At 43.3% G+C, this 23,744-nt stretch overlaps 1 protein-coding gene across 4 annotated transcripts in view; it reads right to left on the bottom strand.

Annotated features, from left to right (window-relative positions):
• Positions 1-23,744, bottom strand: part of ATP11C (ATPase phospholipid transporting 11C) — a 589,522-nt gene that overhangs the window by 265,238 nt on the left and 300,540 nt on the right. For all 4 annotated transcript variants that reach the window (XM_069212455.1, XM_069212454.1, XM_069212452.1 and 1 more), the window contains exons 7-10: positions 20,255-20,358; positions 11,140-11,190; positions 8,203-8,267; positions 7,014-7,095 (exon numbers count right to left, since the gene is read on the bottom strand). In XM_069212455.1, coding sequence (XP_069068556.1) covers positions 7,014-7,095; positions 8,203-8,267; positions 11,140-11,190; positions 20,255-20,358 — 302 coding nt within the window. The remainder of the gene's footprint in view (positions 1-7,013; positions 7,096-8,202; positions 8,268-11,139; positions 11,191-20,254; positions 20,359-23,744) is intronic.

Here is a 23,744-nt window from a genome sequence, read left to right on the forward strand (position 1 = left end):
GAAGTCTCATAGTCTGGTCCTGTGTTGGGTTTGTCACTCAAAGGGTAACCAACTTCCACCATGGGCATCAATTTACAAACTCCAAAAATAGTGTTTCCTTCCTTGGTAGGTACTACTGATGGAGTAGATGTCATTGAATTTGCTTTGCTTGTGTTGTTGATATGTTTATAAACATTAGCACTTCAAGAACACTAAAGCTGGGGGCAATTTCATCACTGTATAGCTTTTTATGGATTATTTGGTTAACAGTTCCTGATGAGATTACTATTATAATTGTGAGATTACTGATTCATTGTATCAGTACTGTATTACATATGTCAGTGTTTTATAGGTGTCCTGTTTTCTGATTAGTGCTTATACTCTTAATACACTTAATGAACAAGTTACTTAATTTTCACAACACTCCCTCTGATGGACACCCTACTCACAGATTCCTCACCTTATGAATATCCCATCAGGTGTCAGACTGGATTGGCAAACTCAAAAGCAGTACTCTTCATGGATAATGTTCCAATCATAAATTGAGAAGCGACCCGCATATAAGTGCCACCTGTGCAGGCAGATGTTATTTGCTTTCTAGGGCTTGTCCATTCCCTCAGACACAGCCCATCAGCACATTGGCTTGACCAGTGTGCTGATCTCCGGGTTAGGACCTTTTTAGATGGGAAAAGAGTGCACTTCCCAGAATGGGAAGGTGGGAGGATCAGTGAGTAACCTGTTGTTGATAGAGTATTCACCAGAAAGAGCGTTACAGAAGGTAAGAAGCCTGTTCTTCTGATAGATACTTCTAACCTCAGATACCTTACCTTAAGAATAGATACAAAAGCAGTGACTCCCCAGGTTTTGTGTCTGTGGAATGGCTCACACTGAAAATTCCTGAAGGGCAAAACAGACAACGTGAGCATCCAGACGGATTCAATAGTGGTTTGCAAATGTGTGCACTGATGTCCACGTAGCAACCTGATGGATATCCAGGACAGCCACTCTGTGTGCTAGAGCAGTAACAGCAGCCTTGGCCCAAGAAGGATGATCCCTCAACCCTTCACGAGGCTGCCTCTTAGCTAGCTCTTACCAGATCTATAGTGACAGACTGCCCAACATGGAAAGGTGTTACTAACTTCAGTAGAAATGCTGCTTGAGTTCTCAACACCAGCTTGGCTGGGAAGAATGTTGTATAAGGCCAATAGACAAAGGGCCTGCAGCTTATTCACATGATGAGCTGGCGTGATCGCACCCAGAAAAATGTTTTCAGGTTCAAGAGATGCAATGGACAGCTGGGCATTGGCCCAAATGGGGTACCCATTGAAAAGTGAGAACCAAATTCCAGTCCCACTACGGCTTCACAAATGGCTGCGGTGGGAACATGCTGTAAACCATTAAGAAAGCTAATTGCAATAGATGATTAAAATAAAATGACTGATCTGTCAACCTCACAAAAGCCAAATAAGCCATCAAATAGTCTTTAGTAGTGCCAAACGCAATGTTTTGCTAGGCTCTTGAGAATACAAACAGCACTTCAGACAGCTAAGCTTGTCAATTCGTCAGGTGCCACACCAAGACACAAACTCGTCCCAGCACACGCTGTACACCAGTTTGGTAGATGGAGGCCTGCCTGCGAGAATCACATTAACATAGTTCAGAGGAAAATCAAGAGATTCTAAATGCTGCAGCTCAATCTGTACATATTGAGATGCACAGTGGGGATGCCCGCATGCAGGACCCTGCCCTGTTGCAACAAGGTTAGGTCCTCCAGAAGCGGGGACAGATGCTCATGCCCATTAGTTCTAGAAACCACACCCTTCTGGGCCAATATGGAGCCACCAGAATGACTTGGGCCTGGCCAGTCTTGACATTCTTCAGAACTCAAGTCACAGAGGTAGAGGCAGAGAGGCACATAGGAGTCCCAAGCACCATTTCTGGCAAATGCTTCTCAGAGAAAGTGCTTTCTTGGAAATTCTTGGATGTAAAAAGCTGACACTGAATGTTCTTGGTGTGGTGAACAGATAAGGCCAGGCCCCATTGTAAGAAAATGGCCTGCACAACCCCCTGGTGCAGCTGTCATTCGTGATCTGCTAGGCATCAGTGACTGAATTAGTCTGCCTTGCTGTTTAAGGATCATACCAGGGGGTTCAGGAACAGAGAAATGTCAGGGCGAGCCAGCCACTTTCAGAGGTACAAAACCTCTTGGTACAGCTTGAGGCAGTACCACATGATGGCAGTCTTGTCTATGAGAACCTGTACCATCTTCCCTCTGATGAATGGCAGCAAGACTTTAAACCTCAAGACGATCGCCTGCCACTCTAGCAAACCGATATGGTTGCAGATTTCACTGGAGAAAGGAGCCTTTGACTTTCACCTCGTCCAGACGGCCTTCCCATGTCAGTAGTTATGCATCCCGGACCTCTGTCAGCTTGGTGTGGAGTAAGAAGAGGGGCCTTCGACTGGCCCAAGCAAGGTCTAGCAGCCAAACCTGCAGAAACTGTGAAATCTCCTCTGATATCTGGATGGAATCCAAAAGGTTCCCCTTCTACTGTGCCCACTAGGACTTTAGATCCCACTGCTGAGTTCACTTGTGCCATCTGGTGAGTTGGACTAGCACGACACAGGATGCCAAGAGTCCCAGCAGCCTCAAGCCCACCCTTACTGAGATTCAGTACAGAGGATGAAACATTGGGATAGTAGCCCGAATGTCCTGGACTCTCCACTCTTGGGGAGGGCACAAAACTACACCGTATCCAGGATAGCTCTGATGAATGAGTGTGTCTGGGAGTCAGGTGTGACTTTGGCATGTTGATAGTGAACCCTCACGATGTGAGACGGTTTGCTGTTGTGTGGAGATGGTCTATGACTGCCTACGTCGAGCCAATCTTCAACAGCCAGTTATCGAGGTACGGATCACTGGTACCCTGACATCCAAAGATGCACTGGCATGCCATGCAATCACCACCATCACTTTTGTAAGCACCAGAGAGGTAGTGGTAAGATCAAAGGAGAACATCGCATATTTTCAAAACGCTCCTGGGCCATTGAGAACCACAGGTTATGCCTGCGGGCCTACAATATGGGGATATGGAAATCTGTGTCCTGCAGGTTTAATGCCAACATTTCTCTAGGATCCAGTGCAGATATCACCTGGGCCAATATGAGCATTTGTAATTTGCCCTCCACAGGAAGGTGTTGAGAAGGTGGAAATCTAAAATAGGACAAAGGTGCCTGTCACTCTTCAGCACAAGGAAGTAGTGGGAATAACACCCAGTTCCTACTTCCAAGGCCGAAAACCTCTCCATGGCTAATTGTACCAAAAGAGACTTCTCTTTCTGTTGAGAAACTGATTATTCCTCCACCAGCCGCATTGATGGGGTGGTAAGAACAGCGGATTATCAAGGAATGGGAGGGTGTTGACCCGCTTGACAAGTTGGAGAACCCATATGTCAAAAGTGATCTCACGCCAACCTTGAAGGAAATGTCTGATCCTGCCTCCTACAGGGTCGGTGTGAGTAAAAAAAAAAATAACAAAAAAAATGGCATATTAAGAAGTTTTGTGGTGGTGGTTGCTAGAGGAGCAGGGAACGAAGCTACACATTGTTCCTGATGTCCTGAATGTGGTCTCTGGGGGCTGCTGCCTCAGCCATGAAACGACTGAACAGGCCGTTATGGTTGTGCCAGAGTTGAAACCCCCTAGCACAGCCATGAAAGGGGTGAAAATGTTGAGGAAGCTGTCTGATAGGGGCAGACAGACACAAGGAATGAGTCTTGGCACAACTCTTTAAATCGTTCCAATTTTCTCACCAAAAAAGTAAAAGCCATAAAATGGCGTGTCCTTCGACAGATGCCTGGACACTCCTAGCGAAGTCTGTGGACCTCATCCAGGCATGGTGCCAAACCACCACACTTTTGCATATTACGCAAACCAAATAGTTAGTTGTACCAAGGCCAGACAGTTTAACGAATATTTCTGTATCCTGGCCATCCTGCATGGTTTGGGCTAAAGACGCCTGTGGGTCTTCTGAAAATGCCAGCAGGATTCGAACAACTGCATCCCATAAGGTATGACTCTCACCGCTTCGAAGGCAGCTGGCAATGACTGAGAACAAAGCATGACTAGCCAAAGAAAACATGCACTTGCTAAAGGTTTCTATGTGCTTAGACTCATGGTCAGGAGGTGCTGTAGGAAAGGTTAGAGTTGACTTTGGTGCTGAACACATGGACCACAAGACTCTCAAATGTAGGGTGTTGTGTCAAAAAGTCTGGCTCGCCCAGTGCCTGTCTGTGGGGATGAGCTACCTTTCTATTAACTTGGGGGACAGGACATGGCTTTGCCAGACTGTATAGGAGGGTATTCATTGAGGCATCATTCAAAGACAACATAGGTTCAGCAGGTGCCTGGCCAGTTTCAAAATTTCTATTAAATCATTAGTTCAGATCTCCATAGTAGAGAGCTGTAGGTCAAGGACCTTTGCAGTGTGCCTCACAACCACAGAAAAAGAGGCCCTCTCCTCAGTGGCAGGACCTGGGGGACAGACAAGTCCAGTGTCTGGGGAAGTGTTGAGACCACTGGCATCATGAAATTCGACATAGCAATTGTCCTCAGCATATTGAGGGGCAAGTTTGTCCCCTTTACCATAGTCATTATTGACAGAACCAGATCCAAAAAGCTGAAGTAAAGTTTGAGCTCTGATGGTGTGGTAAGGGTAAGGTATCTGTGAATGAAGGATTGGTTTTAGGCAAAGCCCCAGTGGGATCAGTGTGTGGTCTTGGTCGAGTTGAAGCCAACTCTTATTCATAGATCACTGTAAGCAACAGCTCCTCTTCTGGTGCAGGCAAAGTTGGCACTGGCATCAATGATAAAAGAACTTGTGCATGGAGTGGTGCTAGAACCAAATTTGGCACTTTAGCCAGTGCAGAACCCAATGAGGGATCAAGAAGCACAGACGGAGCCAAGGGGACACCTGCGGTGTGACCCCAAAAGGAAGCCTCTGCGAAGTCTTGGGGTACAAAGGCATACCAGACGGGGCTGAAAGAATACCAAATACGAACAGGATGGCCTTCCTAAAGGCCTCTATTTGCAGCAACAATGACAGGTTGGAAATTTGGGCTGCATTGGAATCAAACTTTGAATTGGTTCCTCGGGATTTAGGGAGCAAGACCAGGAGGCACGCTGATGACACTGCACCCTCTATGAGTTAGAGGGTGGCAGGAAGTGGCTGATTACCACTTTGACTTCTTCTGTTTCGTTTTAGACTTACACAGAGACTCCAATAAGGCGCAGAGTCTTCGGATGCTTGGCGACAGAGTTTCACCTCTCAGTTCCATATGACCCTCGGGTTCATCTGGGTCATTGCAGGACCTGGAGTCATGCTCCGACCCCACGCACCAAAGGCATACCTCATGGGGATGCGTCACAAGCATTTGTTTGTGACATAGAATGTTGGCTAGACAGTGAAAGTTTATCAACACTGGATAACTGTGTTCTCGGGTGAGAAAGCTTTCGGGATGTGGTATTTCACAATTACACTTTATTGAGCCAGGGGGGAAGGGAGATGAAGGTGCTACTGGCGGAGGTAGGCACTCTTCTGTTGCCTAATTGTTACATGAGATTTGTTTTTTTCTGTATTTTACCAACAATTAGCAGTATCCTCTCTGTAAAAGGCAAATGGGTAACTAGTGTGGAAACATGCACCAGCAAATATCGCGCACAGAAGAGACATGGGATGGCCTGACACAGAAGAAAGTGCAGCAGTAAGGACGAGAGACAGCAGAAGTGGATGCGACAGACAAACAAAGAGGGAAAACAACAATTAAAGATAGCAGAAAGGAGAAACTTTCAGGCACAGGGAAAGAGAAGGTAGGCCTGGTATGAAGGTTAGAGAAACTGGAGAGAAGGGATAGAAAAATGGATACAGAGCAGAGGAAGGACAGAGAAGGAGTAAAGCAAAGGGCAAGCTGACGAGGGCTCATGGGGAGAAGGTAAAAAGCAAGACAATGGGGAGAAGAAAGAGAGCAGGGGAAGCAGTGACAGAGGAGAGATCTACTGATTTTGGGGGGGAACCAAGAAATCCTTACCCATGGTCCTTAAAAGTCTACACACCCAACTCAGAGCTCTTTCTTGTAGGATGGGGAAGGTTTACCCACACAGGAATGTTGGTATACCCACTGTAGTATACGCTGGTTATGTCACCTAACAACGTTGTTCACAAGGGACTTTGGTCAATCAAGTGTTTCAGGATGCCTCAAAGGGAATTTGAGTCTTAAATATGCACTTTATTAGTGTTTAGTTCAAATACTGTGCAAATCATTCAATTCTGATGACTGTTTTTTTTAAATATTGTTATCTCCGATTGAGGCGATTGACAACCCGTGATTAACAAAGACAGAAAAGGGGTACAGAGTAGTGGAGACAGACTGTAAACTCAAGCAAGAGGAGCAAGGATAGAGATCAGAAGTAGTGGATAGAAAGGAAGGCCACATCAGCTGTGGAAGTGGGCTATACGCATGAAGGAACTGCGCAGCTCAGATGAAGGCAGCGGGAGGTGGTTTCCTTAGAAGAATTGTGAGCACAACTGCATATTTTATTTCTAAATTAAACACTGCAAATAACATAGAATCAATCAAAACAGAATACAACAATTTCAAAACAAATCAATTAACACATATTTAAAATATATATTTCTTATTGTTCATTTAAAAAACTTCTACAACATACATTATGAAATGTACCAATTAGATCCAAATCGAAAAACATGCCCAATGGCGTGGGATCAGTATCTGTACAGCGTACACTTTTGATTACATAAAACTTTGAAATGTGAAATTTGTTTTTGCTAAACAGGAAAAAGAGATTTTAATAAAAATATGTTACTGCTATTTATAAAACACCCATAAGGGCACTTGGAAAGCACCTCAATTGGTAACCGCTTTGAAAGCTGGACTAAACTAAACAACACACTTTGAGGCTAAACTAAACAACACATTAAGTAAACAAGACACTTCAATACTAAACATAACGTACTTACTTTTCCACCGCAGAGCGCTTCTGGGACTTCCCTTGGTAGTTCAGAGCCATTTTCGTTTCCATTCCAGTATAGATAGCAACTCCTGTACGTCATAAAGTGCTTCGCATTAGAGAGTTGATGGAGTAGTATAGTGCCTTACAAGCATCAGCAAGATACTTTATGTATGTTAGGCTGTAATTTCAAAATGAGCCATCCTCATAAACGCAGCCCCTTCCATCATACTTGAGTCTCCAGAAACCGGAGGTCACCTCCATCTCTCCACTGAACTCCAGGGCGTTTACACTCACCCTATGAGCAGCAGACCCCTGGGGTCCACAACACCTACTCATTAGCAGGTTAATAAAGCATATGCACATAAAAATGATGACAAAAGTTTAATGTGTTCTTTAAGCAAGAAGGAATTTTAATTTGTTGGCTAAAAATGGAGTTGGTAGACTTACCTTGATTTGTGGGTGAGGCACAAGTACAGCTAATACAATATTCTAAGGAAATAGGTGGCCTCTGGTCAATCAATGGTAAGAGGAGCGTGCATTAGGAGCCATAAGACAAAAAATGTGCTACACTTTAGTATGTTGCTTTATCTTTTAGAAATTAAGTTAAACCATGAAAAGCTCCAACCTTCCCATTACAATTTCTATATTTGCATATTTTATGTTTGTGAATTAAATAAAATATTTCATAGTACGTAAATGTGTTTGTTATATATTTTCTGTATTATTTTGAGGTTCAAATCATAGATTATTTTTTTTTAGCAGGGGTCCCCGGCTTCCACTATTGATTCAGTTGGAGGTTAAGAACCACTGCTCAATAGAATTTCCAGTAAAATGCCTAATTTATTTGTAAACTCAAATTTGCGTTGTTACCCCACATCTTACCATTCAATGGTTCATATGCTCTGTATTCCTAGACATTTTATATTTTTATTCCCACCCTTTCAGAAAATTCTGTCAAGTCCTATGTCATTCCATAGAAACTGTCTTTATATTTCAGTACCGCACTCCAAGAAGATGTATTAAAACACCATTCCGGCTATGGGGAACAAAAACAGTACTAATATTCCCCATATTTGTGAAGAAAATATCCAGAAAACATAAGCTGTTTTAGGCATACCCTGGCATTCAGAAATGAGCTCTAGAATGATTGTTAATTCACATTTTGTTTCCAAAAATTAAGACTCAACAATGCTTACCATAAACCTTCTCAGTATTTTTCAAAGTAGCTCCCTTTAGCAGCAGGTTTTCAGGGCCCAGCGATCTAGAAACCAGTATGTTGACAGTATTAGCTAATATCAAATGCATTCAAACATCTACATCTTCGAATTTCACTAATCTTCTCCTTAGATTGTTTTGGGGAGAAATAATGGCTATGCAACCAGATCACTCTTAAGCATTGCTGACCTCTTCTTAGGGTATTAAGAAGTGATAATTGCCAGTCCAGTCGTTGCAGGTTTGGGTTGTGGTGGGGCTGCATAATTAGAGATGGGTCAATTAACTGTTGTAAATGCCAACCAAAGTGTCAGTAATATATTCAAAACATCCACACAACCTGATCCCACATGCATTTAACCCTTTCGCTGCTAGGCTTTGCCCCCCCCGCCCCTTCCCAGTGCTAAGCCTTTTTGTTGGTTATTTGGAGTAGTTCGCGCTTAGGCCTTCATAACTTTATGTCCACATAAGGTGTCCACGCCAAATTTGTGTCCTTTTTCCCCCCCAACATCCTAGGGATTCTAAAGGTACCCAGGTTTGTGGATTTCCATAGAGGGGACCGAGAAATTAGCCTAAATACAGCACACATTTCGTTTTTTGGGGAAAAATAGGAAAAAGTGCTGCAGAAGAAATCGTCAGATTTTTTCACTGTAAATGGCATCAACAAAGGGTGTGCGGGGCTAGAATCCCGGAAAACTATACATTTCTGAAAAGTAGACACAATTCATTCATGTAGTTCCTTCAAGGTTTTCCTACAGAACGTAACAGCTGAAAAAATATATTAAGTTAAGTTGAAAAAAACAGTTGTTTGTGTCTATGTTTTAATATGTTACTTCTAACTATGGCAGATTGTTAAAGCAACATACCGTTATGTCCGCTGGACCCTTCTGGTTGCGGAGATATACAGGACTTGTAGGTTCACCAAGACCCCCATGTACCCACAGCCAATAACTGAGCTGCATGTTGGAATGGTTTTCAATTGTGTACCGAGTATACAGTAATTTCTTTGGTCAAATATAAAGAGTGAGAAATAGGTATCAAGGAAACCTATGTAATTTCAAAGTATATATGTATATATATATATATACACAGTTCACTGCATAAAAAAAGAGAAAGGACGGATAGGCCCACTAAAATAGTTTTCAAGCAAGGGAAATTATTCGTGGTGAGCTTTGGAGCTCGATTTTAGCTCCCCAGCGTTATGTCTGTTTCCTCTGAACCCAATAGCTCAGTTTCACTTTTATTAAATGTTCTTGACTTTAAAACTCTATTGCTAATAACTTTGTACGTAGAAATAGAAAGGCATTTTTACAGACACATTTCTTCATGGCATACCACGAAGATCTAGCGCGAGATGGGATTAACAACTTTGCAGACTTTTTACTACATTGTGTTTATTGCACTTAAACTAATAAAACACAAGCAAGCCGTCTCTTATGACATGTTCATGGTCACAGACGTAACTGACTGCCGAAGCGGATGCCGTGAACGTGACGTGAAATAAGAACTGCGGCAGACGGTCATCTTGGGTTGTTAGCTCAGTAGTGCAGTCAACTAAGGATCAGAATGATTTTTATGCGTCAAAACGGTATTATCATTGGGCATGCTTACATTTATAGATTAAAAAAAAAATACATAAGGCGACTTGGATATAGAAAAGACACCAAGTTCCAATCACCAATCCACAGCACACCCATCAGGGTGAATCCCACCATCAACACAGTTTGCAGGAAATACATTCTGCTGAGGTTTGTCATCATTTGTAAAGATGTCGAACAGTTGTGTACCACAGGTGTGTGCCATTCCTCTGTTCGCAGTTCTTTCTTCCTGAGCTCTAATACCTCAGTCCGTTTGTAATTAATGGACTGTGGCAGATTTCCAGGCCACTGCATTGTTACATTAGCAAGCCTGCTGACTAGCCCAATCAACCTGGGCTCGACCAGGACTTTCTATGGCCTTCTCATGATGCAAAGCAAGCAGGCCAGCCCTGTCTGTCAACTAAGATATTTCTTCAATCACTTCAGGCCATAGTGTAACTGATATCACACTCAGGGCATGTACCTTCCACATTCAGGTACAGTTTACAGAAAGGCCAGATGTCAAGTAAGGTAGGGGTCTGACCCGTACATTCCAAGACAAGGAGCGCCCAATGCCCATGTCATTCCACCATTTTGCCCTGGCATCGTTCATTATATAAAAAAATGAACTTACAGAGGTAAATAAGTGGCACCGTGTTATTCGGAGGTAGTACGTTTGAGGAAGCCTTTACAAGGTTTCAAAACAGCTGTAATGCTGGCCAGAGAACGAGCAATGCGCTAGATGTAAATGCACTATTTACCAACTGGCAATACAATACCATATGTGAAAGAAAAACCCAACTGGAGTTTTCTGCTGCGCAGGCTAAATGTGGTCAACAAAAGGCACTCAAACTTAGGGAGGACAGAGCAAACGCACCATGCAAAATCCAGTCCAGTAAATGACAGCCATGAAGTTCTGCCATGAGACTCGATGAAAGACCAGACCCTAGAAACCGGTGAACACATTTTTCACACCCACAAAAGACAACACGAGAACTGTAAAAGGGATGAAAACCCGAGTGCAAAACCCATATGAAATTAAATGAACAGGGCTAGCACAACAATGCATTTATTTGGACAAAGCACTCGGGTACTCTATCGACTATTCGATATGTAGTGAAATTACAGTAAATAGCGCAAGGAAATGTGAAAAACATATCCAGCTTCAACAGGTTCAAAAGGTTAAAAAGTATGGATGCATGGTTTGAGTGGAGATGAAAATGCACCAGAAAACCATCCCTATTTCTCAGTCCGCACCTGCTAAATTGTGACAGTAAAGTCGGCAATATTAAGACATACATGCGTAAAACAAAGATGCACCATGCCCTGGAGGAGCAAACTAACCGTGCAGTGATTGTTTGGTGATCTTCATAGATGTTCATTCGTCCAACAAACCTGCAACAAAATAATGAGAACATCTTTTAGGGTTTCCGTTTCCGGTGTGTGATAAGTCAAACCCAGCAACCATCAATTCTGGCAGAGCCCCATAGGGTGATCAGCTCCCTCCACTTCACTAAACTCACTATCTCCAGTCCTGAACTATGAACATGGAAATCATTCTTTTCAGGTGTGTTAGTCTACTTAGTTTAATGGAAGCATCACAAGAACACAACACCCGTAAAGCATTATGATATCACATGATGTCTCGAACTGGAAATATGGTCTACAACACCGGGAGGGAAGTGATTCCCCCTACATTCTCCTCAGATGCAGAAGAGACTGCATGTCACCTAATTCGAAGTTAGTTAGTCTTGACGTACTAAAGACAAGTCAGTGAGCACGCATATAAAGTTATAGGCAACTTTAAGACAACATTAACTATAAAATGATCCCATGTCAGTTCACATGGCCAGGACGTTCTTTGTGAGGTCACGGACCATTTGTTTAGTACTAAATCCTTGATTACGATCTTAACAGATACATCCTGGCCAGCATCCTGGTACAACCTGAACTTCACAACTTTGTCTGACGTTCAAAATACTTAGCGAAACTCGACCTTAGCTCTTCAAGTAAAGGCTCAATAGAATATAGACATGTTCACCTGGCACGTGCTTGAAACTTGCCACAGCACAAACAGGGACACTGTGCCAGTTACTTAATACAGGCCCAAATGTGCATCCTGCTGTTGACTGCAATATCACCCCAGAATATATTTATTTCTGCTATCTGAAAATAACCAAAAAGTAACCCAAACTAGTACTTGAAGTCACTAATAGTATTTACCCTTCTACTGAGTAACGTGGTGATATGCAGGGTGAGGCAACATGCTTGTTAACCCGAAAGCAATGTCAGATAATAAAAATGTACGTCTTAAATGGATGTTTTCTACTCCGATTTAGTTTGGACACATAATTTAGAAAGTGTGCAAAAGTTCACAAATCATACTTATAAATCAAAATAAATAATTGTATTCAATGGGCAGGATGAGGCAAAAGGGGAAGTTCTACATAAAGTCACAAGAGCCTAATGTGACTCTTGAAACAGTGGCTGGCGTGGTCACACCATCACTCCTGCAATCCCCTTCACAAATGTTTGTTCTCTTTCTACTTCTAACGAAAGAGCTCTTCGTGTGGCTGATAAGTAGCAAAAATGTGTAATACGTCATATAAAAAATAAAGATGTAAACTGTACTTTTTTAGTAACATATTTTATGATTTATGCCATTGATTAGAGCAGGATTCGTTTCGTAGCACCACAGATTAGTTTGTTTTCTTTAGTTGTGAACTATAGAAAAAATGCCTTCAATGACTTCGTATTCGCCAATCAATGTGGATTTTTTAGGGAAAGAAAAAGGACAGGAAGCTTAAAGACTTTGGGCCTGATTACAACTTTGGAGGAGGTGTTAATCCGTCCCAAATGTGAACGGATATACCACCAGCCGTATTACGAGTTCCATACGATATAATGGACTCGTAATACGGCTGGTGGTATATCCGTCACATTTGGGACGGATTAACACCTTCCTCCAAAGTTGTAATCAGGCCCTTTGTATTTACAGACTGCCAGTTTCTGTTGCCCTGAGAGGGCTGCATCACCACTGCCCTTCGGTTCTGGCAGCACGTTTTATTTCACAACTCTACTGTAAATTATTATTACAGAAGAGCAGTACGCCATTTTCCTATTAAGATGACTACTGATGTAACAGACACGTTTCCGTCTTGTATAAGACTTGAAGGCAACATCAATCAGTGGCAGCAGCTGCTAGTCATCATTTGGGAAGTCGACCCTACGAAAGGGATACATTTAGACAAAAGGTGGCTTGGTAACTGAAGTGTGACATGTGGACTCTGCACCATTTCAGACACAGATTACTAGATGAGTCAGGGACCTCAAAATAGCCCCTTTCAAGAAGGCCACTGGGGATAAATATTAATCACAGCCATTGGAATTATGCGATTGTGCGACAGCAACAATTTCCACACAATTGTAGATGTGTTTCATTTGTCACTTAATCCATCATCTGCTGCATAATCTGCTGAATTTCTGCTCAAACGGTTTAAATGCAGCGACCCGTGTTACCGCGCAGTGGAAGGCCCTTTGCAAAGCTGGATTGGTCACCTTTCTTTTGCTTCTTGTTATATTTGGGTGTTAAATACCTTCTAATAATGTGCAACCAATACCCAGACAGTGTTACTAAATTTAGAAATGCGAAATAATGAAGTAATACGAATACAAAATGTGCCACGTTATGCTGCATAAATTGCCTTTTCTTGCTGCATAGTTACATTTCAAAAGCCTTCACTGGCGGACCGATTACGAAGTAAGTACAAAAAAAAATGAGAGGAAAATATCCCCATTAAACAAAGCAATGCAGCTGAGGTGTGACATTAATTTCAAGTATCCTTGTGAATCCTACAATTCAAATCTCAGAAGGTGTGCTTTTCTTATTTTTTTTTTCCCGATTGTGTATTCTGTCTCCATCCAAGGTTTCTGTAATGTTCATCCTTGGGTAGACGAACAAAAGCACCTGGCTGCAAGGTGATTCTTGGTCCCACAATGAGGATGGAGCCATCCACAAAAAGTAAGAGGAGGGCGTTAGGTTTACTGATGTCCAGTGTTGGACTTTTGCCCTTTTGCAGGGTCATCCCCAATATTTTTTCCTCCTGCCTCCTATTTGTTCTGACCTGTTGCTGTTGGCTTTTGAACTCTGAGCACTTTACCACTGCTAACCAGTGCTAAAGTGCATATGCTCTCTGTGTAAATTGTATTGTTGATTGGTTGGTTTATCCATGATTGGCATATTTGATTTACTAGTAAGTCCCTAGTAAAGTGCACTAGAGGTGCCTAGGGCCTGTAAATCAGTGCCTGCAGCACTGGTTGTGCCACCCACATGAGTAGCCCTGTAATCATGTCTCAGACCTGCCACTGCAGTGTCTGTGTGTGCAGGTTTTAACTGTAAATTCGACTTGGCAAGTGTACCCTTCCCTTTTCTTCCATGTAAGGCACCCCTAAGGTAGGCCCTAGGTAGCCCTAAGGGCAGGGTGCAGTGTATGGTTGAGGTAGGACATATAGTAATGTGTTTTATATGTCCTGACAGTGAAATACTGCAAAATTTGTTTTTCACTGTTGCAAGGCCTGTCCCTTTCATAGGTTAACATGGGGGCTACCTTTAAATATGATTAAAGTGTAGATTCCCTTTGGGAGCGGATGGACATGTGGAGTTTGGGGTCTCTGAGCTCACAATTTGAAAATACATCTTTTAGTAAAGTCGATTTTAAGATTGTGTGTTTGAAAATGCAACTTTTAGAAAGTGAGCATTTTCTTGCTTATACCCTTTCTGTGACTCTGCCCGTTTGTGGATTCCCTGTCTGCGTCAGTTTGACAGCTGGGCTGTTTGCACTGCACACTAGACAGTGACACAAAGGGAGCTGGGGTGTAGTCTGCATTTCCTGATGAGCCATCTGTGCTAAGAGGGATGGGAGGAGTGGTCACTCGCACCTGAAAGGGCTGTGCCTGCCCTCACACAATGCAGTCTCCAACCCCCTGATGAGTGTTTGGGGCCTTGCCTGGGCAAGGCAGGATTTCACAGTCAAGTGAGACTTTACATTGAAGTAGGCCTACTTCAAAGGAGAAATTGGGTATAAGAAGGGCACCAAAAACCACAGACTTTAGAACACTTCTGGAAACCAAGAGGAGCCTCTGCCTGGAGAAGAGCTGAAGAAGAAGAGCTGCCCTGCCTGTGACTGTGCTTTGTGGAGCTATCCTGCAGTTGCTGCTTCTGCCAGAGTAAGAGTACAAAGCCTGGACTTTGTGTTGCCTTCCTTCTTGTGAGGATCTCCAAGGGCTTGATTTAGAGCTTGCCTCCAATTGTTTGAAGTCTCAGGGACAGCAAAGACTGCTCTCTGCCAGCACCTGGAGTCTCTGGAGAGACTCCTACTCTGCCAAGTGGTGCCCATCCAGTCCTGGGACCCTGAAAGGAGAAACTGGCAACCCAAGAGTGAGAAATCCACACACAGAACGCCGTACGGGGAAAAGATCGACCTGACTCAGATCTGCGGCTGAAAAAGCGACGCACAGCTGGCTTTGCGGCTGAAAATCGACGCTCGCCTGCAACGCGACCGGAAGATCGATGCCCATGGCTGGAGAAACGACGCGCAACATCACTGACATAGGCTAGTGAGATCGCAACCCACGCTGCGTGGTTTTCAGATCATCGTTCGGCTAGATTTCCGACACAAGTACCACTGGGTGTGTAAAAACAATGCAAGGCCTGCCCGGACCCGAGAGAGCTGACCGGATCGACGCATCGCTCTCCTGCGGAGAGAAGAGATGACGCACGCCGACCCGACTAAAGGAGAAACGACACAAGGTCTCGCTCGTGAGTGATATCGACGCATCACAAGCCCTTTTTGACGCACACTTGCCCGTGCGGGGTTATTTTTGACGCACCAAAGGTACATTTTCATGCTAACAGTGTTAGTGTGTGTTTAAAATTACATGAAGACTCTTTTGCATTTTTAGTGATGACTTGTGTATTGGGGATTTTTGTCGTTTTGGTCTTGTTTTGTTTAGATAAAATTTTCTATTTTTCTAATCCTGTGTTGTGTCATTTTGTAGTGTTTTCATTAAGTTACTGTGTGTGTTGGGAGAAATACTTTACACCTAGCACTCTAGAGTTAAGCCTTCTGCTCGTGTCAAGCTACCAGGGGGATAAACAGGGGTTAGCTGAGGGTGATTCTCTTTTACCCTGACTAGAGTTAGGGTCCTTGCTTGGACAGGGGATAACCTGAATTCCAACCAAAAACCTCATTTCTAACACCCAGTATATCATGTGAGGTTGCTAAGGCTTTACTCTAGAGCTTTGTGTGGCTACTCCAAAGCGTTGATATGAGAAATCACATTTGTTTCACTTCCTTAGAATTATTATAAATTATGCCTTTAATTGGAATGTCTGCGATGCATGCATATTAGAGGGCACAGGCTACTTTAGGACCATTATGAGGCCTTTTCCCACAGCAATGAGTTTTGTAATATTTTGGAGTGTACATATAGGGGGCACGGGTCCCTGGGAAGGAGACACTTGAAACGTTTTGTCGCTATGCTCCAAAAACACAGATGCTCTATCAGGTGTAACTTGGTTTTTATAGCCCTTCTTCTCTTTCCAGCATCCCACTGCACTGGGGACCTTGCAGCTAAGTTCCACGGTGCATTTATTACATCACGACTACAAATTTAGAAATCCGATGGCAGGAGCATGAATGGAGGCTGTGATTTCTCCAATGAAAAGGAAGCACTGGTACTGAAGGAGGCTTTGGGGCAGACACCAGCCCCAGAATGTATTCTAAAGCCAGAGGTCAGGAGGATAACTGCTCCTCCACTAACTCCATTGTCTACTTATCTCATCACATAACTCAATGCTGCACTCCTCTCGAAAAAACACTAAGTACCTCCTACCACTACCCTCAGTGAATCCCCAGTCAATATGTTCTACCCTTCCAATGCCCCAAGCAGGAGAGCTGGTGAGGAAGATGGGGGTGGGCATATGTTCACAGCAGGCCGAGGCCTGAGGGACAGACGGCAGTCCTGAAAGCAGTGCCACCTGTATCTGGGACATGCACATGCTGCTAGGAGCCTGCAACTCTTAGAACCAATGACCTCCGGAGGGAAAAAGAGCCACCAACACCCACTGTGCAGAGCCACGATGGAGTAATGGCTGTGTCATGGAGCTTTGCCTTAAAACGTTTAGATTTATACGTTCTTATCGCTGGCAGGTTTTAATCTATCTGAGTCACTTCCTTATTCATCAGTTTGCTCTATTAATGCCTATGCTTCTTATCTTTAGAGTAAAAGTGCAGGCAGCCAAAGCCACCCATGGTAGGTCAGCCAGAGAGAGGGGCGACTGGATCATGTTTGCAGGAAGGCCCAAGGATAGAAACCCTCTCCAAAATCAGACGAGTAAAAGCCAAGAAGGGGAGACACATGCGTGGACATGTGGAGAGAGCAGCAAGAACATCGGAGCACACAAACATGAACAGAGAACCTAAGGAAGGGAAGAGTGGTACACTGGGACAAGGATACCTGACACACAGGAACAGAGGCACAGGGACAACGAGAGCGGCTAGGCACGGAGATGTGGGCAGTCTGCACCCACCAGCTGGGAAACAGCAGTAGAGACATCTGGATAGAAATGCACAGACCCTGGTACAGAAAGGCCTAGACTGTGAGTCAGAGAAAGCTATGTCCATGTAAAACTGTATTAGCAATGAAATTAAAAGGTAGTCTGTTCCTTCCTAAAGTCTTGACTTGCTCCTTTGAGACTGGCTTTATTGCTTGGATCTGTTCATATACTGCAGACCCGGGGCGTGTTTAGGTGTGGAGGGTATGGAGACTAAGCTCTCATGTTTAAAGGTTACCTGCTGTTGTTAAACTAATAAGATTTTTTTAAAGACTGGCATTATTTAAATCTATTTCAACCTCTCAAAATTCACCCTTTATTCAAAAAAAGTCTTCTCTAGAAGCTAGCAACCTGTTTAACATCAAATCTTCCTTCTACCTAATCCACCCCAAATGCTGCAAACCATACAACTGCAAACATTTAGAGAAAACAATGATTTCCTCAACGGTGATCAAGCTGACAAGCTGGCTTACATCCTGTCAAGGGCGAGGAACATACTGGGATTTCCTTTGAGGTGATCACAGATGAAGGTGCACTATTCTTAATAGATGATATAACTGCATTTGTTACCACAGGCCGACTTTCAATAACAGTTAGCCGACTGCTCAATCCTGGACGCAACACCCAATTGGATGGATTCTTTTTTCTCAAAGAGCTCAGTCAGTCCATCCTGGACTTTCCACCTCTTCTTCTAGTTGTGCTCAATACATCAGCACGTTATTAAATGTCTTTGGGAGTATTGTGATCATACCTTCCTTGGTGTGGCTAATTCTGCTTTCAAGGCTGGACTACTTTCCGCATTTTGTAACAACTGTATAAAATGCTCTGAATTAATTCATTATTTATTTTTCAAGATATACATATACAGATTTATTGTCAAACAAGATATTAGGCATGAATAAGTGCCATGCCAGGTTAGCTGATCTGTGCATAGATCCCCTCCCTCTCGGTAATCCTTGACCAAGTAATAATCAACATCTACAAACTGTGGCTTTAAAAGCTTCTGAAGCTGGGTGGACGTAAAGAATATAACTTTTCACATCTCTAATCCACTCTTTGATATTTGGCATTTATTTTCAAACCCAAACGTTAGCCTGAAGACAAACTAAAAAAAAACAAGCATTCACTAAGTTAATAGGAACAGGCTTTATCAATGTTTTTTGTGTTAGATAACCAATACAAATGTACACACCTCTCAGGGAGCCATCTTGGAACAAGATTTATTAAAATGCATTTAAAGATGGCCGCTGTGGATGTGCGTCCATCCACGACAGCTGTTTTAACAACCGCTGCTCTATGGTGGTTTCTGCGGATGCACACACGTTCACAGAGGCCACCTTTCAATGCATTTGTAATATTTTAATAAACCCAGCTCAAAGATATCCTCAGTGAGAGCATGTGTTTCTGTGCCAGCTGTCTTTGAATGGGTTTGTTAAAATGATAGAAACCAATTTCTGGATTCCCACAGCACATGCATGCCCATGTTCCTTTACGGGTGGACATCTTGAATTGGTTAAAAAAAAGTATTTGATGACAGACATCCACTGATAGTGTGGCAGGCAACACATCCTAAAACAACAAATGATATTGGAGAGGGTGGGAAGGAAGTACTAAGCGGGGAAGTGCAGGGCAATCAACAGAGATGCAGGTGTGGGGAGAATATTATTAAAATGAGAAGAAGTGTAATGTGGGGAAGCAATGGACAAGCTTTGGGGCAGGAGGGAATATCACAGAGAGCGTAGGAGTCAGTCAAGAGGGAAGCAACACATAGGGCAGAGAGTAAGAAAACACATGCACTCCCATGGGGTGCTTAAAGTAAAAGAAAAAAATGTTTCATGAATGCAAGCAATCTCAACAGTAGACAGATATAAGTCAACCAATCGGAACACTGAGAACAAAATGCACCAGGGCAGAAAAAAAATGGATAGGGAAGGAAGCCAGTAATTCAAGAGAAGACCACTGAGATATACAACAAAGCCAACCAATCATGAGCAAGGGACTACCCAAAGTGCAATCTAAATATTGCAAACAACAGGTCTGGCCAATCACTAACAGCTAAAGCGGTCTGAAGCCTTGGCTTAAAAAGGAGGGATTCCACTAGTTTCACCTTTGGGCTAATCAATTGGGCCACTACAACAGACTGCTGAAAAAAACTAAGTTACTTCTAGACTATGACCCAAGAACTGTCAAATGACCTGTGAGTAACTGCACATGAGAGCTATGCCTGTCAAATACAGACATGTGTCTAAGGCATGGCGTGTCTTTAAGAAGAAGTATCTGCCACTTCTGTAGGCCTTCTATGTCTCTGGATGGAGTTGCATCACTTCCACAAAGCTGATTGTGGAATTCAGTTTCTTGCAGTGCTTTAACCAACTAACTAAGCGCACCACCCCAGGGAAGGAGGTCAATCCGGTGCTTTGCCTCATGCAAACTAAAACTTTACCTGCACCTCTCCTCCATCCCATGAAAAGCAGGCAAAAACAGCACCCTCGTATGAGTCCAGTTTGCAAATTTCACTGCCTGACACAAAGGGGTGCGTAACACCTGCCCTGTGCTTAAGCCAAGTTTGAGATGTCATTCTGAAACCTCAGAAGGCGTATCCTTCATCTGGGAGAGACTGGAGCATGTTATAGGTGAATGTGACTACATCTCCAATGGACTTGTGCAGGGAACTTGGAACTGTATCATGTAGTACGAAAGTAGGGAATCCATTTCCCTTTTTTTGATCTGTACTTACCAAGGCGACCAATGTGTACTGTAAGGTGTCAGAACAGTGAAGAGAACAGGAAGCATGCACCCACTGCCAAGAGCTCATGGAGGAATAAGGAGTCTGTGAAGCCTTACTTGTAGAGGTCAGGCTGAGGCTGCTCGCATTCAATGGTGGCATTGAGGCAATCCACAGTCTGGACGGTGGACAGGGCGGCAGTTTCACGCAGAGCATAGTAGACCTAGGTGAGAAACAGGAACAATAAGGGGAAATCGTTCATTTCACACGACAGAGTTAACACTTGCACTGTGACCTGCTGGCAGGGTCTGGGGGTTTGCATTACATGCTTCCAGCTGTTGAGGAAACATCACGGCTGTCTCCGTGGAGTGATTAAGATATTGTTTCCGCTGCAGAGGAATGGTTGATTGAAGCCTTGCCAAAGAGCCCTATTCTTAGCATCAGCTGCTGAGATGGGCTATTCCGAAGCGCGCCCACAATCAATGGAAACATCCGACATCGACCCTTCAGTTTGCATTCAGCCATCAGGGGAATCCGAAATTATCAGAGTCACGAGGCAACTGCTGTAATTGATTTTAATTAAACTAATCACAAAGCGGGCCTCCCCTCTCTCCAGACATCTACTGCAACAGCCTTGGAATGAAAAGCGCGCGCGGCGCAGGCACTGGTTTAATAAACAGCTTCTGCAGCAATGCTGGTCCGGACATGGCTCCTTGCAGCGGCTGCATTAGGATTCAGACAGCCCTTGCACGGTTAAATATAGCACATCCTCTAACTCCAAAGCCCATAAAATGTTATTCTCCTCAGACTGCCAGCCTGGGGTCACTCTCTCATCCCATGATGCATTCAAGGGCTCCCTCTCCCCTTCACCAGTGCACTGAGGCGTGCTCACAACACCCCGGGTCCCGCACCAGGCAGCCTCTGGTGCCTGTCATGAGATGTTCACTTGGGCTTAAGGGCGGAGTGCAGCACAACCTACCGACCTCCTTGGTGGATTATAAACATTGGCCACATGCTGTGAGGGAAACGTTTGCCATGTCTCTCAAATGTCTGCTGCAGGCGTAGGTACATTCATAATCACAAAGACAAATTCAGATGTGGGATGCTAAAAGAACCTTAACTAATACATTGTTCTAAAAAAAATGCAACAGAGATTTACTTTTTGAACCACAACACAAAATCAAAACATGCACTGGCAAATCCAATAAATGTGGCCTCAGAATGCTGGTGCACTGGTTGATTTTTAGGCTGAGCGTAAGCCTAGGGCCTCTTGTATACTTTTAGTATAATTCTGTGGGCTTAAAGCCATTTGAATTGTTTGTTTCAGTGTAATTTAAAAAGCCTTGCTTGTTAGTGGTCAGTCATACTCCTTTGTCCCTCCTTTTTTTTCCTCTTTGCCAGCAGGGACTAACTACTGTATAGTTACGCTTCTTTGCCTGTTCTTTGAGGGACTTTTTTTTTCTTCGTTTCCTGCTGGGTTGGGCGACGCTTACCTTTTAATTTCCACAACTTTCTTGCTCTCAGCTAACGTAACCATGTTGTTCCTGCTTACATTTGACATGCTTTACTTAATCTAGCATTCTCTACGAGTGTTTGCTTTGTTTCTGCCAGCATATTACTCTTGTCTAGCCTCCCTCATAACCTGAAGGCACAGCGTAAAACTTTTCACAAAACGGGCGCTGCGCTTCATTTTTCAGCACAGCGTCCAAAAGTCATTGGGGATGTGTTCAATCCACGACTGCAGGGTGCAGTACCTTATGTGGCCAAAAGAGGTCCCAAGGGACACCTAGGGACAGGCTGTGGTTCGGCACCCTATCCCTGCTTTATGCACATTGGAACGGTAAATGTGCCTGTTTTTTTCAGTCATTTTCTTTTATGACTATTTGCTTTTTCATAGGATTACAAATGCTGGCTCATATTTTACTTGTATTGTTTATTTTGCTTAAATCCGCAATTCACACATTTGGAAACAGTTTTATTATTGGTTTTAGAATGTTTTGTTTTCACTGAGATATTGATTCTGTGCTTATATTGATGGAATTCCCAGTCGGTCGGTGCTCACGTTGCTACAATTCCGACACAGTAATCATCTTCTGTTCCTGTTTTTTCTGATTTGCTATATTTACTAATTGATGTATTAACCCTCTGCACTACCTTACAATAGAGTCAAAACTTCCACTACACAGATTTCCGATCTCTCTCCAGAAAGAACATTAATCACAGTTATGTTGACATTTTTATTGTTGCCTGAAAATAGAAATGCCAGCAGCAGGTGCTTTTAAAATTACATTACACTTGCAAAAACTGCACCCCCACCAAAAGTCAACACCTGGTGCAGTGGCACTGGTCGCACTGTAATTCTTTGCAGCAGGCATACTGCCCCTTTGCGCTACCTTACAATAGAGTCAAAACTTACACGGTACAGATTTCCGATCTCTCTCCAGAAAGAACATTAATCACGGAGTGTGATGACATTTTTATTGTTGCCTGAAACGCCAACAGCAGGTGCTTTTAAAATTATAATACACTTGCAAAAACTCTGCCCCCACCGAAGCCAACACCCGGTGTGGGGGCACCGGTCGCACCGCCGTTTTTTGCAGCAGGCATATTATCCCTCTGTGCTACCTTACGACAGAGTCAAAACTTACACTATGCAGATTTCCGATCTCTCTCCAAAAAAGAACATTAATCACGGAGTTATGTTGACATTTTTATTGTTGCCTGAAAATAGCCAGCAGCCGACATTAAAATTATTATACACTTGCAAAAAGTGCTTAGAACTTCCTGCTTGTGTTTTATGTGTGTTTTAGTCCAAATTGCTTTTTTAACACTGTCGCTGTTTTTATATTATTTTTCGCATTTTACAAATAAACTCTACTGGTTATTTTTTTTTTATTTTTTGTTAGGATTTAACAGTTTCAGGAACAGGGCATTTTACAAAGTAAAGAACTTGGTTGTTAAATTCTAATGGAAAATAAACACACTTTTTCTGTGTTGGCCTCACTGTAACATAGTACTTTATGTGGCCAGGAGAGGTCCCAAAGGTCACTGAGGGACAGCCTGTGGTACTGCACCCTTTCCCTTCTTCATGCACACTTGAACAGTAAATGTTGAAGGTTTTTTTAAGCCAGCATGTTACAAGTGTAAAAACGTAACCATGTTGTTCCTGATTACATTTCACATGCTTTACTTAATCTTGCATTCTCTATGAGTGTTTGCTTTTTTAGGTTGAGCATAGCAGCGCGCAAGCACTGCTATTCCAACGTGTTGGTATCTATGTGGGCTTTTTACCACACCCACCTCAATCCCATCACTTTGACTCGTTCGTGGGCTTGCCTTTCAAAAATCATTTGTTATCATTGGTAAATACATTACGTTTGTCCCTCCTTGGGGCAGTTTTGTTACTGCCTTGGACATCGGCCCAGTTACATGGATAACTGCACGATTGTAGATATGTTTGACTGCGAGCAAACTTATTTTTCCTTTTGTGTCTCTCCTCCACGCTCACGCTCATGGTGGCTGTGGTGCTTTGAATTAGCTCGTTTATTTTTATAAACAATCATGGCTATCCATGGCTTATACGCAGACAGCCATGGTTGGGACCACTTA

The sequence above is a fragment of the Pleurodeles waltl genome, chromosome 2_1, assembly GCF_031143425.1.
Source record: "Pleurodeles waltl isolate 20211129_DDA chromosome 2_1, aPleWal1.hap1.20221129, whole genome shotgun sequence".
Classification (NCBI taxonomy): Eukaryota; Metazoa; Chordata; class Amphibia; order Caudata; family Salamandridae; genus Pleurodeles; species Pleurodeles waltl.